Here is a 19,620-nt window from a genome sequence, read left to right on the forward strand (position 1 = left end):
TCTTACCAGGTGCGGTGTCTTGCCGTACCTGCAGACGTATACCTTCATTGTTCCCCTTTTTAGTGCAGTAATATTTGGTATAAGTTCAAAGCTTCAGTGACCGAAGTAACATGCTTTGCAAAAAGTTAAATTTTCCGAGGTATCCAACTTGCCTAACTTCGCTTACGGCTCTTAATATCCAGTCTTGTAAGTTTTGAATCCTATTGCCTCTGTGTTTTCAGAATTATTGTGCATAGTTCACTGGGCCCATTTCATGTGCCAGACTTGAAAAGGAAACTCATACATTCACGCACAAATCGGGTGAAAACATCTTTCGAGGTTTGCCACTGTAAAATATCAGTGGCGTCACAAGCTTTACTTTCACCGACACTAATTTTGCTGAAAGCAAGCAAAAATTGCGACCCTATGGCTCTAACTAACTACAGGAATTAAAGGACTATGGCTCTAACTAACTACAGGAATTAAAGGGATTGTCCGGTCGAATTTTGTATTCGAGATAACAATTGAATATCATTGTTATTGCCTCGAGACGCATCGTACGTGCAATATGTGAATTTTATGTGCCCCTCTGCACGACTAATTGAATTTATACTGCTCCAATCGCATCCTAGCGTAAACGCTGCTTTTGTTGGCAACATTGGAGCTCTGCCGTCTCTACATTTCCGTCTCGTCGTTTGCCTGCGAGTGGACGTCGCAGCGTGCTTCAATTCTGTTGTTGCGCTCGACTTGTTTCGTGGATGGGTGAGATTTTTGTTGCGCGGTTGGGTGCCACAACCACCGGGCAGCACATGCGAGCCAAGACGTGACGTTCCACACTTTTCCGCGAGACGTGCAGTGACGAGCAAAATGGATCGTTGCCGTGTGTAGGGACTGGGTTCCCGTCAAAATCGAGATCCCGCTTATGCAGCAATCATCTCGCAGAAGAGAGCTACGAGCTGAGCTCTAAGCGGACAGAAGGCTCGTAAGCTGAGGTGTGATGCTGTGCCAACGATATTCAACTATGTCCATCCACTCCTCGCCCAAATCGGATCAATCGGTTTGATTATGCGGCGAAACCGAAACCAACTGCTTGGCCATCTGGAAACGATGACAAAGTTGTATTTAGCATGCGTCCAGCCCGATTCTGTTTGACCCACTTGTGAAAATGGAGCATGGCTATGATTTACCAAGCTGGTCCAAGTCAAGTGACGACATGCATTTGAACGATTCACCGTTTGCCTTCGACCTGCAGACATCGCCTCCAAGGGAACGACCCGCAGCCTCATTACCGATCCAGGGGATTCGCCGATATGTGTACCCAGATGCCGTTTCGTGTACCTAGGTGCCGCTTCAGAGGCAAAATCTGCATCCTTTGCTTTGCAAGCACTCCTACTTCGATCGGTGGCCATCGTAGTTGTGTTTGCGCGAAACGGCATAAGTTTGCTCGAAGCATGTGGCTGTTTTCGAGTAATATCCTGCTAAAAGACGCAATTTTTGTAGCACACGCTTGGGAACTGCGTTAAAAGGAACGTATTTCAGTGGGATACAGCCTAGGAGACTATATAATTCGAAACAAAATACAAGACATCCATTGACCAACGCTTGTTGACCCGACCACCCAACAAACCTTTGCGTTTTGTGACGTCACGCAGTAGCTACGGATGTCAGCCATTGACACTGGCGAAATTCCGGGTGCAGTTTCGTACATACGCTCAGGACATATTTAATTAATAAAAGGACATCATATATCAAAATAAAAATGACATTTGTCTATATGACGGCTCCCTCGACGTAACAAGCGCAAAAACTTAAGTACTTCCGCTTTCGACCGGACAATCCCTTTAAGCTACTATGACTGATCACTGTAAACATGATCACGTATGAGACTGCCAGAAAAAACTATCGTGACCTGAAAATCGCTAAAACTCCCACCACCTGTGAAATATTTTTGTATAATGTGTATTCACTTCGTGTAACCCCCTACATAATGCCCACTGGGCAATTTAGGTATCTGAATAAATAAATTTAAAAAAAAAGAGAGCAATTAACAATTTTTCCTACTGAACTCGGAAAACTGCTAAATTGGCTATGCTGATCTCAACTCAAGTTTAACGCTATAAACAATTTTTCGACCATTTTTTTTTTTTTTTACTCAATTTAATTGAAATTTACTTCAACCTGAGCCTTATTTCTCAAGACAAAGCTGTGTGTTCCTCTTGCATCCTATGCATTATTACAAAAGGTAATAATTATTATGCTTCAGTATCAAAGTGAAACCCTCAATGACTACCAAAGATTAACTCCGCAATGCAGTCACCTTTTTTTCATTTTCAAGAGATGCAATGTCGGAATCTGCTCCAAAAGCGTCAGTGATTGCTCCAAACACATATTTGGGCCTGCTACAAAACCTGCTATGAAAGGTCAAATGCCGCTTCCATCACTGATTTAGTGACTTAGTAGTTTTCAGTGACTCTCACTAATTAAAGAGTTAATCAACAAATTTTAATTAATGATACTACTCATCGTGATGACTAGCCCCCTATATGATGTTCCCCTGGCCATATACCTCGCCTGCACAGACCGCATTAGTGTAGCTTTCACTGCTTTTTTAAAACAAATCTGTAAAGTCTAAAGCAAAACAGCCTGTATACCAGTAGTGTCAAGTTCGAGTGTTGGGGCCAGACAGCCTACACAGGAAAGGTTGCGGGCCAATGTAAGACGGGGGGAGAGAGGGGGGGGAAGGGGGGTCAGAAAATTTTGAAGAGAAGAGACCTCACTCTCTAGGCTTTTTGTAAAATCACAGTTTTGCCAGTGAAATCTTTCTATTTCATTTGTTTTATGATCACTTTGGGCCCTGACGTGATGTGATAACAAGAATTAAAATGACGCCACCCCGCCAACGTGCTTCCATTTTTAATGGAACAAGGTAAGTAGTACAGCGTCGTTCCCGCTGCTCACTTGACTCGGGAATTAACCAAGCCCAACATGTTTCTAAAAAAAACAATCAGTCAATTTGGCAATTCTTGCTTTTCTGACGATTTTTATTACAACACTCTAAGCAAATAGTTGTCTTTTAGTAATGATTTTTTTTTTTTTTTTTTTTTTTTTGAAGGCCAGAATCCAGTGCTTAAAGTGTCCCGTAAGCTGAGGGGGTCCCTACAAGAAGGTAGGGGGGGGGGGGGGGGGGAGGTTCTGAAGAGATGTACTAGATGCGCATAAAATAAAGCCCACTGCTGACTCTGCCCATGCTGTACCTGCAACCCTCAAATTTCTAACCCTGCCAGAATCCCTAGCTCATCTTTATTTTTGGCAGTTGCTCTGGCTGATCGAAAGTTCGCGCAGACGAGATGCATCCTTCAACAAATAGCTCGCACTGACAGCCTATAGTAGCAGAACAGTTCTACATTCCAAAAAAGCTTGGAAGCAAAAAAATAAAGTGAAACAAAGGACTATTGAACACAGATAAGTATAAACTATGTGAATATGTTAAAAGAGCAGAGCTACTTTTCTTGTGAAAATGAGTCGACGAGATGCGATCACTATGGCGCATGCCATTTGTAGCGTTCTAGACATGGGGACCGGGACTCGTAGCCAGTTACCTGCGGGCCGCGTGTTTGAGATCCCTGCTGTATACGTTAGTGCTGCAACCTCAGCCAAGAGTGTGGGTAGTGAGGGCCTTGTGAATATGCGTCTCTAACTATGCCTTCCTCCCTCTGTGCATCGCAGGTACCGCCTTCAGTGGTGGGCGGTGGGGGTGACGGCGGCAGCCCTTCCCTTCTGGGGCCTCCGTCAGAACAGGACCAATTCTACCTGACGGTGCAACAACAGGAAGATGGCAGCATGGCGTACCTGAGTGGCGAAGGACTCTCGCAAGGGGACGTTGAGGACGACCCTGAGGGCCTCAAGATTAACTCTGTGCACACTTCTGGGGGCAGGTAGTGGCACCCCCTGCCCACAAGCTCCCCTTCCCTGTCTTTTTCGTTTTGGGATCTTAAAAATTGGACAAAGGAAAGAAAAGTTTGAATTGGGTGCCAGAGCTGGCGGCCCTGATTTTGGAGTTCTGTACTTTCCTTGTTTTTGGTTTGCGGCACTTTTGCCCGAGTCCATGCCACACTCTCTCGTAAGGGAGTTAGTAATGTCTATTTTGTTTTTATTGTATCGATGGAGGTAGCGATTCCTGGTTCCACAATTGTGTTAATATTGAGCATTGTTGACTCTATTTTGGTCTCTCTACAGCGGTGTAGCTGGTCATGGCGATTCAAGATTTTGTTGTGGTTGCTCTCATCGAGGAATGAGCTACGTTATTTTGTATATCTTGTTTTTCTTGATGTTCAAACTTGTGTAGGGTCCTTATGGGTTACAGAAGAAAAATATAAGTTGGTCCTTTCCTTATTATTATTAGTAGGTAGACAGCTTGACCTGCTAGATGGAGTTTGTCTAAACAGCTTTCTTTGAATTGTGTAGGCCTATGTCAGACCGATTCCACTAAAAGTTCTTACAGCGTCAGTACCGCAAAATTCCCGTAAGGACGCCCACCCAAAATTAAGGAATACATGGTGAAAACATGAGGCGGGCTATCTTTGGGGATGAGACTGCAAAACCTTATCAAAAATTAATTATCAACATCGGGGTACCCACTGCAAACCATGTGGCACGGGAACTGATACCACAAATTCCGGACACAGCAGATTCGCCTATCGTGGTGCGATAAACACGGAGAAACCTGCCGCAAACTTGCATGCCACGGGAACTGATATCGCGCTCACAGATCATGGGCAAAAAACGTGGGAGCCCGCTACAAACTCTCACGTCATGGGAACAGACGTCACAAGAACTGATATCACGCATGTAGATCGCGGACAAAAACCCACTGCAATCTCGCTTGTCGCATGTACTGGTACTGCAGATGTGCAGTTGATTGTGCGATTCCCGTCGGAGATCAAGCGATGACGGATAAAAATTGGGGGTGTGGGCGATGTTTCAGTATTTTTATGTTGTGGATATTTAGCCAGAAAAACGGGATAGGCGATCTCTTTGGGGAGGGCATTCGTACAAGATTTTATGGCAGTGGCTTGTACAAATTTTGAATAGAAATGGAAAGTGCTTGGCATTTGACAAATGCATGACCATAGCCTCCTCTATACTGACAAAGCGTGGCAGATCGCCACGAGACGCAGCCGCCGAAAGTGAAAAGGTAGAGCGGCAGACAAGAGGCATGTAACGGACACCCCGCTGCGGCGAGACGCCGAAACACACTTGTCCCGAGCAACGGAATGTCCGCTCACGTTCCTTGCGCTACCGCTTCTTTTCTCATCGGGTTTGAAAGCCATGTTTCGGGTACTCGCCACTGCAAAAGCTGTGCACTGCTACAGGCGCCCCGAGAAATGCTCTGTGCTACCAGATCCTCGCGCTCCAAATCTGCGACCGGGCACTCTATGGCTCCGTCATCGAACTGCCAGGCTTTGTGAGAGGAGGCTATGGCACAACTCACTTTTACTACCTTGCAAAATGCCAGTATAGTGATAGGGATAATTACCTTACTGGCTGAGGAGAGCTGCATAACTGTATGGTACTATAATCACCGCTCACTAACCGTACAGCACGGTACACGTACCGCTCACAGACATGCGAAAAAAAAAATTTGCAGCATATTTTTTGCAAGTGTCCAAGCAGTCGGTTTGCAAAAGCCACCAGCCAAGTTTTTTTTAATTTATTTCCACTTGAATATTGTAAACGACTTAATTTTCACGAGGACCCAATTTTCGTGAATTTCGGGACTCGCCTACAATTCGCAAAAAATGGGTCCTGTGAACGGTTCCGTTAAAATGTAAACACATTAGAATCTATATTGAGATCCAACCGCGTTGCAAAAATTAGAACCCACGAATTATTCCAAATTTTAAGCTTTTACCTAAATCGCGAAAAATAAGTCATTTACAGTATTTCCAAAAGTAGGAAAATGTTCTCAATTGCATGCTTTTCTTCAGTGACCACAATATTTTTCTTCCCTAAACACAGGGAAGCTATAAATTAATTTGCCAAGAAAGAAGTGAAATACAGCGGTTTCGGCTGTCTGCCTGGGGACACCTCTTCCTTTTCTCTAAAGCATAAAAATACTTCACAACAAACCGGTTGTTTTATACCGGTCTTTTGACGAGCATGTTTACAGAAGAAAGATCTATTAGCCATTTCGTGTTTTACCCATATTTGATTGCAAAACGCCTGAATTCAACAATCTAATGGAACTTTCACATCCCTAGTCATTGCCATTTGATCATTTCCTTAACCCTCAAATTGTTTTGGTGCTATACATTTGAATCCAAGTCAGTGTTCCCTGCATTTGTAAAGCAACTTCTAGATAGTGTGCATAGGCCAAACGGTGCAAACTAGATTCATTCGATAAACTGTTGCAATAAGCAGCTTTGTACAGATGCCTGTAACTACTTCCATGTGAATAGAATGTCTGGTTTGTGGTGACTGGTTTTTTGAAGTCATGTTTTTATGTCAATTGTGCATCCTAAATGCAGCTACCTATTAGGTCCTGCTCATGTAGAAGTGGAACTCCATGACTGTTCAATCAGCTTGGTCCAGTATGCTTGCACTGCTGCATTTGTATGGGTATTCGAACCACAATACTATTGAACCAACATTGCTTATTGAAATAACAGATAATAGAACAACTTTGCTTTTGGTGTGTTGATTTTCATCAGCTGGTGCTCCATAGTGCGACTTTTAATCATGCTTATTTTTTAACAGCCATACTAAAGTTTAAGGTATATTTTTGGAGAGCATTCACAATGTAGATATAATCAAAGGGCACTAAAAAACAAAAAGAAACTGATTTATCTGTTTAAATGTTCCAGAGTTTCTACTGTTTCTGAAATTGTTTGCCTTGACCCTTGGTCCTTGAACACGTAGGAGTCCTTGTACTCCTAGTTAAAAACCAAGGCCTCCTTGTTCACTCATTCAAAACAAGCCAGCAGGAGTGTCATAATCACCATCTTGCCTTTTCATAACTGTTTGTGCTGGTATGGTGAGGTTGACAGTGAAGCCAGTCCATTAAGTGTGCTCTAGGTCAGTGTGCTTGGGTTTCTCTTGTTTCTAATTTATGATGATAGGGCTGGTGTGTGTGAATACTGTAAATATTTGTATTGCAGACAATGAATATATCCTTTGCTGACCATGTTTCCAAGTCTTCCTTGTTTTTAGACTATTCTCAGCAAACTTGAGAACCTGTCAAGCTGCTGTGTGTGTACCATGCTTCAAAGCATGTGCCCTTCACTCTGGCAAGCTGGCCAATGCTTGGGCTTTTAGTCTTCTGAAACCTCAACCTGTCAGGATGAAAACTATTGTTTCACTTAGTACACAATAGATTTAGTGATGAGAAGGGACACCTTTTTGGTCTAAGTGGGTCTTTCACATTGTAAATGGCTGTATGTGACGCAGTCCTCGGATCGGCGATTTGCAAAGGAAGAACCAGAAATGGCTGTGCATAAAGGTCTGGCACTCTGTTATGTAAGGCAGCTTTAGAGAATGTGGGACAAGCACTTCTTCAAGTGGACAGGTGTTAGTAGGAAATTTTTAGGAATTGTGAATAAAAACGTTTCCATGAAACTTCCGAGGAAAACTTGTTGCAGGTGTGCGATTTTGCATCTTGCATCAATGACGTATCCTAATCCCATGTAAATCTGTTTTCCAAGCCCGTTTGAGCAGCTTGTACTGCTGGAGCAGTACAAGCTGGAGGGAGGTTGGATTCTAAACTTTTCCGTGAGTTGGCTGTACGGCAGCAGTGCATGGTCTTTCCTATTCTCCGATTTCTTTTCACAAGTCTCCACTGCTGACATAGGTCACAAAATGCTTCATCTATGGGTTGCGCTCGTAACCATATGCCCACAATTCATTGCAGAAGCAGCATGTAAAGCAGTTTGCATGACTGGCATTATGTAAACCAGGACTGATAAACATACACAACAGATGACAGTGCATTTTTTCTCGTTTTTAAGTTTTGAACTTTATACCCATCTGATGTCTTTACAGTGCGGTACCCAATGTGTCAAGTGCTTGGGAGAAGAAAAAAAAATTATCGCCGCCATTATAAATTGCATGCGGAACACTCAGTCTCCACCCAAACGTAGCCCTAGCTGTTGGGACCAGATATCAAGGGTTAAAAACTTTATTGTGACTAAAAAGTTGCAAGGGGTTTTTGGGTATTTTCATTAGAAAATGGGCCCGTTTCTGGTGACAGATGCCATTTACCTTCATGCATTAATGGGCTTCACTGACTGCCTTTTTGTTATTTAAAATTTCCAAAAATACTTTGTATCAGATAATGGCAAGTCCTGAAACTCTGGTCCCAACCACATTTGGGTGGGGACTGAGCATTTAGCAGTGTATAGGTAGTAGTTTATTTTTGCAGTGGGAAAAACATGGTTCTCCCAAGCACCTGGTACTTAAAAATTGTGGGAATGCTTCTTGCCTCAAGATATTTCTTACTTCTCAAACCAGGAATCTTTTGATTACTGGGTTGAACTACGCTCGGAGAAATTCTCGCAATGTCCAAGCATTGAGTTTTACTAGAGCAGGTGTCCTGTACACAGTTGCAGATGCACAATTTGCCCAAATTAACAATTCTGTCTTCAGGTAGTGTTGTGTCTATGCCCAAGCTGCATACACAAACTACTTGTGAGAGCTGTTCATTACAATTTTCTACACTTTAATCAACAGCACATCCTCAACAACATGTGGCTTAGAAATTCTTCCGTGGTCCATGAGTTCTGTGCGTTACAATCCAAAAGTGCCGCTTGTCAGGCAGTCGCTGCCTCTGCTTATGGCGGCCGTGCGTCTTGCATAGGACGTACCATCGGTCGTCGTCCTTCTTGAAGTAGCAATCCTTGCAGCGCTTGGTGAGCACGTCCATGTCCTTGAAGGTTCGCATTGGAATTTGAATCGGGGCTGACGGGGACGCGCTGGCCAGGACATTGCAGACATTAATTTTGGAGAGGATGCTGAAAGACCGCACCTGCTGCAGCTCTGACGGGCGCATCAGTTGCGTGGGGCGCAGCACGCTGGCACATACGGTCCGGAGCAATGATGCCATGCCTGTTGCTGGCAGTATGCAGCATGTAAGATCTCACTGCAGTCTGTAAAAGAAGCCATGACTGTACATTTAGGACACGTCGTATTCTGCAAGCATGCAATGGATTGGTACTATTGCAGACGCTATTGGGTATAACACGGCAATCACCGTCGTTTCATACCCTCGGTGCCACATAGCGGTGCACTCCGAAACCCTGCGAGGCTGAATTTTACTCTTTCAGGTTACAATCGCAGTCTCTCCTTGTCGTCTGCTTAGCGCAAAGTAGACGCCGCCACAGCACTTGCCGATGTTTGTTCCACAGGCTTTTGTTGGTGCCACTTTACTAGGATTCCCTGACCCACGACGCAAGTCAGCTGAATAAACAACGAAGGGGATATACTGAGCTAAACATAATCATTGCTGATCATTGTATACATTCGGTAGATTACTTTTATTAATCGGACAGACACCTATTCACATTTTTTTTTTCTTTTGTCAGAATTGCTGTGCTAATTATGCTTAGCTCGGTATATTCCCTTAAAAGATGTTTGGTTGACTCATTTCCATGAGTAAGGGAATCTCCGTATCGAAACGGGCACCCACAAAAGCCTGTGGAGCAAACATCGGCAAGTGCTGTGGCGGCGTCTGCTTTGCGCTTAGCAGACAAGGAGATTGTGATCGCAGCCTGGAAGAGCAATTCCACCACACAGGGCAGACGCGGTGATTCACAGCGCCCCTGCTACGTGGCGCTGAGGGTACAGAATGGCCAGGGCTGCCGTGTTACAGCTAATAGTGTTCGCGATAGTACAGGGTGTCCAAAAGAAAACATACAGGGTCTTTTTCACCGCAAAAATAAACTATGTATCGCCGAACGCTCATTCTCCGCCCAAAGGTAGCGCTAGAGGTCCGAACCATATGCCAAAGTTTCAGAACTAACCGTTATCTCATTCAAAAGTTATGCGATTTTCTTAACATTTCAATGGGAAAATGGGGCCCATTTTCGCCTGTTTTCGGCTTCTGGCGAATTCGAGAACTCCGGCGGCCGTCATTTTCCCATTGGAATTTTCATGAAGTCACTTATACCTTTCGTCGGTATCGGCTGAAACTTTGGCATCTCGTTCGGACCTCTGGCGCTACCTTTGGACGGAGAATAGGTCAGAACTTCAGCTTGGGCGAGTTGGTTATTCATGCTAATGCTTCACAGCGCACAAGATCAGACACACTTAAAAAGTAGAATCACACATACACAGGAAGAACACTCACGCAGCGCTGACAGCGCTGCGTGAGTGTTCTTCCTGTGTATGTGTAATTTTACTTTGACAGCGCTGCGTGAGTGTTCTTCCTGTGTATGTGTGATTTTACTTTTTAAGTGTGTCTGATCTTGTGCGCTGTGAAGCATTAGCACGGAGAATAGGCGTTCGACGATCCGTATTTTGTTTTTGCATCGAAGAAAACCCTGTAAATTCTTTGGGAGGACACCCCGTGCTTTACGAGTGTGTTTGCATCCGCTACAATTCGAAAGGCGATAACATGTTTGTCCTTCAAACTGTAATGTGGTGCACAATAACCCATATTTGCACATGAACGAGCAAACACCTGCGAGCAAAAGGCGAAAGCCCGTGCAAGCGTGCGCCTACTGGTCAGCCTCACAGTACAAATATAATTTCGTTGTTTAACATGCACGTGAGTCACATTAAGGTTTCTTCAACACACGCATCTGTGACTAACTTTCCGAAGATGTTCCAAGGTACTACTCAAAAGGGATAAACTGACCGGCCGAGTGCTCGCTTTCTCGTCACAACTTGCCTTAAAAAATAAATAAACGGCGGGTGGCAGAACGCATTCAAATGTGAATAACAAAATGGTCTCGTCTTATACATCTGCACATAGCAAATTCTTACCAGAGTTCCGGTCCTATTCCGCGTTTCAATTCACCGGCGTGACCCGCGACCCTTCCACCACCCTTCTACGCAGGCTCCTCTGCACCTCGTTGGATTGAATTACGGATTGAATAGCGTCGATACCTTGTCGACTCTGTGTTGACTTTCTTTAGAGGCCGCCTCTAGTCTTTCTTTTTTTTCATAATTATTGATTAAATCAAACTAAACCAACTTTATAAGAATAATAAAACAAATAAAATTAACCAACCTATGCGGATGCTTGAATATTAGAGCGATTTTTGTGAAATAATTACGGTGGAGTTAGAAGATCGTGGTTGTTATGCCCAGTCAAACGACAGGGACCACGAAGTTGACGGACGACGGAGTGTGCGGCGGCTGAGAGCGAGGTCGTAAGTTTGAGGTCGAAATGTCTTCGTCCATGAGAAATACTTCAAAATTGCTGCAGTTGTCACGAAACCTGCGTATTTCTCGTTTGAGCTCGAGCCTGACAAAAGACTGGGAGCCCAAGGACCCCGTGACACACACTGGACAGGTGAGTCGATTCAAATCGAGCGACATAAATCCACACGATTCGCGACGTTGAGACAACCTACCGCCTGGAGCTTCATGCTTGAAGCAAACCGATTGCAAAAATAATCGAACGTTCGCATAATACACGCGAGCTCACGAAAGCGTATACGTGCAAACCGTGCATTGGTATTGATGGGATCTGTTCGTGCTTTTCCTTCAGCAATGGGACAAGGACGATTATCGACTGGCTCGCTTCGTTGATCGTCAGAAGCAGGTAAGAAAATGGTAATACTGTATCAAGTATCGCGAGTCCCAATGTTTATGGCACAGGTGACTACCGGTGTGGTACCCTTGCTCTTAACCGTTCCCTTAATGAACTGGCGCTTTGTTTTTCTCCAAGCAGTTAACTCCAATTATCGTACACTACTTTGTATCGGAATGTCTAAAATAACTTATACCAGGCAGTTGATCTATGATTTAGGTATCTGTTGAGGTTGATGTTCTTGCGCGTGAATGAAGGCTACTGTTTTCAACAAACTATTTAGACAAGCTCATATTTAGTTCTTGATCAACACAAATGTTGAGCCATATTGAGAGCTAAGTATAGTTTGAAAGGCATGGCTTGAACACCTTGTCAAGAATCTCGGTTGCAAAGCCACAATTTGACTCGTCCAGGTGAATCCCAACTTCGCAGTCAAGCTGATTGCCGAGGTCCCGCCCAAGGCAGTGCAGGGTCGTACCACGTGGTGCGATGGTGGGGATCCTGCCCTGGGTCACCCGAGGGTCTTCATCAACTTGGTATGTCTCGCAGCATGTGCAAAGGCATTTGATTCCATCATCAAGCTGTCAGAAATCAACATGTTCGTTATGGGAACCGTGCAGCCATTCAAACACACACTAGGGTGTCTCCAGAACCACTGAATGTTTCTAGAGTACCAAAGATCAGCCAATCACAAAGCTTGATTCTCCACTGCGAGCGGATGCTGCAGAATGTTGCTCTGGGAGCCTTCAGTAGCTCTAGACTCCCCAATGCACAATACTTAAAAAACAAGCTAGCTGGTGGTAATTCATGGTAATAAAACCCAAGATTCATGAACACGAAAGAGGACGAACGCAACACAACGTCTCAAAAACAGCTGAGGCTGAGGTACAAGTCAACGGCGGAGGGCAAGGAAGCTTTGCGTGGAAGTGGGGGATTAGCGGTTGTGGCAGTGGCGGGTGATGAGTCAACCATACCTCGGCAAACCTCACTCATGAGGGCCCTCACTCACCCTCACTCACCCTCATCTTCACAGGTGAGGTGAGGGTGAGTGAGTTTCTGAACCAGGAAAATTCATGAGTGTGAGGGTGAGTGAGGGCCGTGGGGGCCATGAGGGCCGTGAGGGCCGTGAGGGCCATGAGGGCGCTGAGGGCGGTAAGGGGTATGAGGGCCGTGAGGGCGGTGAGTGGCGTGAGGGCCATGAGTGCGTGAGTGGTGTGAGGGCGGTGAGTGCGTGAGGGCAGTGAGTGGCATGAGAGGAGTGAGGGCGGTGAGTGCATGAGGTGTGTGAGGGCCATGAGTGCGTCCGGTGAGTGCGTGAGGCCCCCTTCAGATCGAGCATCTCTCTCAGCAATTTTGGTGTTAATGGCGGGTTGTTCTCTAGCTTTCCCTAGATCGACACGAATTGCTGAGATAGGGTCCGGCTCGAAATAAGCAAGCAACTCGGAGCAATTCGAATACGTTTGAAGCGGCTGCATCCAATCAGGGACGCAAAATTTTCACGTGATACCTCGCGCCGGTGATGATGATACCGAAATACTTGGTTCTGGTTTGAAATCAATCGTTTTTTGGAAATAAACTGTTTCAGAAAGGTGCATTAGTATTCTTAATGAGATTTAAATGCATAAAAACATGTTTATAACACGTAATTTTGTCTAAATAGTGCAAGAAAAATAAAATTTTATGATGACGATGGCAAATTGCCGTGAGGGCGGTGAGTGGCGTGAGGGCGGTGAGTGGCGTGAAGGCGGTGAGTGGCGTGGGGGCCGTGAGTGGCGTGAGGGCGGTGAGTGGCGTGAGGGCCATGAGTGAGTGAGGGGCGTGAGGGCGGTGAGTGGCGTGAGGGCCGTGAGGGCGGTGGGGGTAGTGAGGGCCATGAGTGAGTGAGGGGCGTGAGGGCGGTGAGTGCGTGAGGGCTGTGAGGTTCAGTGAGGGTGAGTGAAGGGCTGAAGGTGAGTGTAACTGTGAGGGTGAGGGTGAGTGAGGGGCTGAAGGTGAGCGTAGCTGTGAGTGTGAGGGTGAGTGAGGAGCTTAGGTGAGTGTGGCTGTGAGGGTGAGGGTGAGTGAGGGCGACCTAAAATGCCGACCTCTGGAGTCAACTGCGCAGACTTTCCCATGGACGCTGCGGCGCCTGGCGCATGTATATGTGTGCGCGAGGAGAGCTGCTGACGATAGACTGGACAGGAGGAAGCAGCTTGACCTTCGGGACCGTGGATGTTGTTTGGGGCACGGGGGGCTCGCCTTTTTAAATGAGTGTCTGACAAATAAACCCTCAGCTGTGTTTGAGACGTTGTGTTGTGTTCGTCCCCTTCTGTGTTCCCGAGTCTCAGGTTTTATTATCATGAATCGACGCACAAATTTCTTTTTTACAGGAAAGCAACACTTTCTTTGACCATGTAGTGGTGAATAATTTTGATTGTGCAGTCAGTCAATTGGAGGTTTTACAAAATATTAATATTATAGGAACGTAAAATGTTTTTCGAAGCACATAATAAATGTTGAGTTGACCAAAACTGGAGGGTGCAAGCATTGCAAAACTGAATTTCAAGATCAGGCTGAAAAGTTGCGAATCGGAAGTAAGTGGGGTTCGATAGTGTTGCGCTACGCGGCAATCGTGCAGTGCTTGTGGCACCAGTACGTAGCGCATGCAGCGAGCCAGCAGTGGCATAAACTAAAATGAGGAAAATTCAAATACATTCTGCAAAATTAATAAATTGAGGCTAAAAGACCATATTCGAAATGCACAGCGCCATCTAGTGGGGTGCCGAAGAACATGCTTTGTCTCACCAGTTGGCTTCGGCACTGGCAAAGGCCAGTTGGCGAAAGCATAGTTCTGAAGAGTCCTTCGCTCGCAGAAGCACCCGCACGGAGAAAGCACTTTCGAAAACCCAGCGCCCATGCCTTTGCCGGCACTCAAACTCATATTTCGAGCCAAGTGTACGACCGGTGGGGCGACGAGCACGTACATGCGCAAGAAGGCTGTAAAATAATACTAACCCTTAGCTCCGCAGGTGTGGGTGAGGATCGATGACGGTGAGCAGTAGGCCTCAATTGCTACGACAATGCAACGAAATTGACAACCATGTTGAATAAACCTGAGACTAGGTGGAAATGAACATACAAGTCGAAGGAACAGAGGACAGGACGGCGTCTGAAACTCAACTGAGGTTGAGACGTCGTGTATGTTAATTTCTGGCCCAGCCTTAGGTTTATTCAACATGGTTAACATTCACCAGCTCGCCTGCACCCTTACTATATTATCTCTGAAATTGACGAACAGCAGAGGATTGTCGACGCAACAAAGATGGCAGCGCACAGTGTTGCCAGACGTTTGAACAATTTCGCATTTGGTTTATTTCACAAGCAGTAGTTAGGTAGTAGAATTAGGGAAATTGCTTTTTTTTTTTTCTTGTCAGGCACACAGAACATTGTAATAAATAAAAAATTTAGATTCATACACCTCAGCTGTTGAAGGTTAGTCAATACAAAGGGCTGTCCACATGAGACATGGCTTGACTGCCCACGGCATTTGTCGGATGGAAGTAGAGGTTTTTCCTCTGCTTCTGGTCTGCTTTGGGATCATTTTTGTCATGGGTCCTTGGAGTTTGCTCATGAGTCCTTGGAGCGTGCTCATAACATAGGTCCCAGGACGCAGCCACTCTGCTGGCTGTCAGTCAAGACCTCCACTGCTGTTGTCAGTCCCGAACCTCCTGAAAACGAGAAGGAAGGAGACGATGGTGAAGAGGAAAATCGTGCTGTTTCACGCACGGCAGCGTGGTTAATGACCTCACTGAAATCATACCCACGCGCCGAATCATATACAATTTTTGAAAACTGTGCACAGCACAGGCTATGTTCTGTGTGGACACCCCTTGACCCATCTACCTCAAAATAATGCAAGCTGTAAGAAAAGTTTCATTGCAGAGCTTATGAGATGGGAGGACCGTTGGCAGCCAAAGTGCTGGATGTTGTATGTCTCACCTTGTTGCACAGACGCTATTTAGTTTCACAGGCTCGATCCCATGAAGAAGCTTTCTAAAAGTGCTTGGAAAGGCTAGTACTAATTTGTGTCGTCTCACCCAATCTCGTGCAGGATGCTCCTGGCAACCATGCATGCGGCTACTGTGGTCTCAGGTTCTTCCAAGATCCTTCTCACAAGTCTCATTAAGTAGTTATCTTGAGTTGTTTGTGCAAACTAGATCCTTTATTTGAGTGTAAAAAAAAAAAAAAAAAGAAGTAAACCATTGCAGCATTGGTTCTTTCTTGTCTTTTGCACGTGGTTGCTTTGTAGGCTGGAGCGTATCCCAATGCCTGGTACGTCTTGTGAAAAACGGTGCCACATGTAGCACATGAGAACCTTTTAGGCTGCCCTAGAGAGGGGGATCGGACGCAGAGCGTGTCAGCGCACCACAGCTTGGAGTATGCGGAGCGAAAGCTCGCAAAACGTGTCTGGGTAGAGATTGAACCCAGAGATCCTGGGTTCAATCTTCATCCCTGCCCACTTCTATCTGGATGAGCATTGTATCGGTGTGCAGTCGCGTATCACTACTGCGTGATGCATTTTAAAGACCCCCAGGCTAGCAGTGGTACTGCACTGGCTAAATTTCTCATTTACAGCGTAAACCAGTGTCGACGGACCTCAAAAGCAGGCTGACCTTGCACTGTCTAAGCACAAAACATCTAACTTTTTTAAATTTTTTGGGTAGCCGTAGATTTACTAAAGCGGCCATGCTTAAAAGTGGCAGTGCATCGTTTTTTGGACTTGGGCTGAATTTGCAACTTTCACAACGTATAAAGGGAGCCAGTCAAAATGGCTGTCATCTGGATGATTTTTGTTGGAACAGCAGCGTGAGACTGGACCTCTGACGTGCAAGTAATTCTGGATTTGCTCTATGTGAGCAGTATTAGGGCCTTTATTTTTTCGTGCCAAGGAGGTGCAAGCACCTTTATTGTGGAGCCAATCATTGTGGTACCACCATCGCTGAAAGTTTCGAATATTTGTGGAAGTTAGTCTTTGTCACCTTTAAATTAAGAAAGCAAACCGTGTTTCCTTGCCTGCACTAGTTTTCATGTAAAGGCGGCGAAAGAAATTTGATTTTTGTGGTACCTCTCAACCTCATAAAGTCTTCAAAGTCATGTGCACCGCGGCGGCGGCAGGGGGGCAGGGTTTCCTGTTGTATTCTGTCTTCGGTGATCGCACCACTACCTCCGCAATTGTCGATTTTTCAAGTTTCGGTTCAGGCACAAAATAACACTGGAACCGGCCAGCATCGCCGACGGTTGTGGCGGGCGGTAGAAATCGAGAAAAGAAAGAAAACGCAAGTGCAGACTTTTCTCCGTTTACCAGACAAACCCGGTTCACCACAGGGATGGTAGCAGCTGCGAGCGGATGGTATTGTTGATTGCAGGCACTTGGTGCCAGGAAAAGATGTTACATTTCGGCAATAACATGAGGCTTCTCACGCATTTGTTTGCACTTAATATAGCAAGATTTTAAAAGTAAATTGAGCAGAGAATTGCATAATTTGATAACGTACGACAGTGTCCTCCCCGATGCTGTCACCACGGTCCGCATAACCGCCATTTGTGGCTGCAGTGTAGGGGAAGCTCGATCGGTATTGTATTGCTCCATTGAGAACTGTTCCAACATTTCGGGAGCACAGAAAATATGTTTCCTGCGATTCCAGATAGTACAGCTTCAGATAACTTGCAAAAGTGCTTTAAAGCAACAAGATAGCTGAAGCAATGTGGAGCGCAGTTCGTCTGCTTCTTGCACAGAGGTTGCGGCAATGTCAGAACGCCGACCGCTCATTGGCCGATTGAAAAAAAAATAGTGGATAGACCTCAAGACATCTAGCATTCAGGTCTACCCGCTATCTTTTCAATCAAAGCCAATCGGAGCTCGGCGTAGTTCTGACGTCGCTGCTACTCCTGCACAAGCAGACGACTTTCTCTCCGCATAGCACCTAGAAGACAAGGCCTTTCCCACCAACTCATCTCTAATGAATCCAAGCAGAACAGTCTAGCTTGCATCAGTAGTGCCTTAGGACCAGCGCGATTCTAGAACGCACCTCATCGAGCTTCAGCGCGTCTGCCACTTGAGGCAGGTCGAGATCCACTAACGATGACGTCACATGCAGGCCTCGTCATCTAGGTGGTATTGGCTGAAGCTCGGCGTAGTTCTGACGTCGCTGCTACTCCTGCACAAGCAGACGACTTTCTCTCCGCATAGCACCTAGAAGACAAGGCCTTTCCCACCAACTCATCTCTAATGAATCCAAGCAGAACAGTCTAGCTTGCATCAGTAGTGCCTTAGGACCAGCGCGATTCTAGAACGCACCTCATCGAGCTTCAGCGCGTCTGCCACTTGAGGCAGGTCGAGATCCACTAACGATGACGTCACATGCAGGCCTCGTCATCTAGGTGGTATTGGCTGAAGTGCCATTACTCTGAAGCATTGTTTACTTAGTGACTAGGCTGCCCTAACATGCACATGTCATACATCTTTGCTAATGTTTTGTATGGTACTTTAGCAATACTAGATACTGCGAGCCAAGAAATTTCCACCATCTCGACAATGGCAGCTCAGCGATGTCTGCGCAGGCAAGGAACATCTCGTCTGTTTTCACGCAGTAAAATTGGCACACACAAATGTGACACTATGGACGCAGTCGGGCCTTTGCAAGATGCAGGTGTTTATTGTCAGCATTATAGGTATCACAGCTAATTGTACACATTCAAGCAGTAGACAATTACTATATAAAAGTGATGGCACAGTAGGATGCACAACAGCAAGTATGAACAGATCTGGAAAAGAGGAAGAGAAACGAAATGCCGAACAACCGACCCCTAAACTGGGAAGCATCGTCCACGGTATGCCTTGCATACAACCTACTCTTAATGGACTTATGAGACAGGGCACGTCTCCGTAATGTCAACTGCTCCTCGCATCGTAGCTACCGACGAATTTGAAGCTACTTTCAGACACTGGCACTTTTGAGATTGCCAAATGGTAAACATAAGCTCACAAGAAAGTTAGGAATGGTCAGTTATTCAGGTGTGTTTGAATTTGTAACTAAAAACAACTAGGCTTGCTTTATATATCGCTGGAAAGGGCCTGCATTATAAACTCCTTAGAAGCAAGCATTGACTTCCTCTTTAACCCAATAAGAAAAATGGTGCACACATCTTTCATGTACAGTGGCCTGCGATATGAATTAGAATTCACATACAGCGATCAGGCAGTACAGACTGCAGCCTAGCAGGCAGCGAGTGAAGGATGAAAGCAGCAGCGACAAACTTTGTAGATGCACCTCCCACATATCAGGTCTCTAAATTCTGCTGAGCCCAAGATAGCATTTGTATCATGCAGTCTGTACTGCCTGGTTGCCGTTCGCGCATTCCAGCTCGTATCGCAGGTCACTGTACATACAGAAATCTCCAGTGTCGCAAAATTTCACTAAGCATCTGGCATCTGGAAAGCCTGAATTTCCTGGTTCAAGGTGGGAATATGCCTCTGCATGTTTTTTTGTTCAGTACTAAGCACTCCAAACCTGCTTTCTCATTGACCAGTTAAGAGCACTTGGCTCTTGGCAAGTTATTATTAAGTTGTTGCAAAGGCACGCAATTGCATAAGTGGCTGCGAAGTTCGGAACCGGTATACAGTGTTCCAGTGTCTGGGCACTTTTCTGAAGTATTATTTGAGAGAAAGCAAACAAAATAACTGACAAAGTGCTTTTCTGGATACGGCTGGTTACCTTTTGCTTTCTCCAAGTAAAGTAACGCTAAGGCTAGAGGTTGTGGAGGCGCTCGTGCACTCAAGAGTGGAGGCGCTGAAAGCACTGCGCCCCCCACTAATGAGTGAAGCCAACTCTGCCCAGCGGAGAGTTGCCACT

General features: G+C 45.6%; 2 protein-coding genes and 1 non-coding gene across 3 annotated transcripts in view; 2 read left to right on the forward strand and 1 right to left on the reverse strand.

The window, feature by feature from the left end:
- LOC8024868 (zinc finger and BTB domain-containing protein 17) overlaps positions 1-7,166 on the forward strand; it is a 33,977-nt gene extending 26,811 nt beyond the window's left edge. Inside the window, exon 14 of the mRNA XM_029982206.3 lies at positions 3,706-7,166. Within this exon, the coding sequence (XP_029838066.2) occupies positions 3,706-3,918 (213 nt within the window). The 3' untranslated portion in view covers positions 3,919-7,166. The remainder of the gene's footprint in view (positions 1-3,705) is intronic.
- A 1,509-nt stretch (positions 7,167-8,675) lies between these two features.
- On the reverse strand, positions 8,676-11,070 carry LOC8024867. Its single transcript, XR_005714666.2, has 2 exons — positions 10,957-11,070; positions 8,676-9,119 (listed from the first exon to the last, which is right to left on the reverse strand). It is a non-coding gene; the product is annotated as an uncharacterized LOC8024867 (transcript).
- Positions 11,071-11,262: 192 nt separating this feature from the next.
- On the forward strand, positions 11,263-15,972 carry LOC8024866 (probable NADH dehydrogenase [ubiquinone] iron-sulfur protein 6, mitochondrial). Its single transcript, XM_002407251.5, has 4 exons — positions 11,263-11,488; positions 11,687-11,740; positions 12,142-12,264; positions 15,819-15,972. Exons 1-4 carry the CDS (start codon positions 11,363-11,365, stop codon positions 15,891-15,893), a joined length of 378 nt encoding a protein of 125 aa, XP_002407295.1. The 5' UTR covers positions 11,263-11,362; the 3' UTR covers positions 15,894-15,972.
- Positions 15,973-19,620: the final 3,648 nt, after the last annotated feature.

This window comes from Ixodes scapularis, unplaced genomic scaffold (assembly GCF_016920785.2).
Source record: "Ixodes scapularis isolate PalLabHiFi unplaced genomic scaffold, ASM1692078v2 PGA_scaffold9__187_contigs__length_104089568, whole genome shotgun sequence".
Classification (NCBI taxonomy): domain Eukaryota; kingdom Metazoa; phylum Arthropoda; class Arachnida; order Ixodida; family Ixodidae; genus Ixodes; species Ixodes scapularis.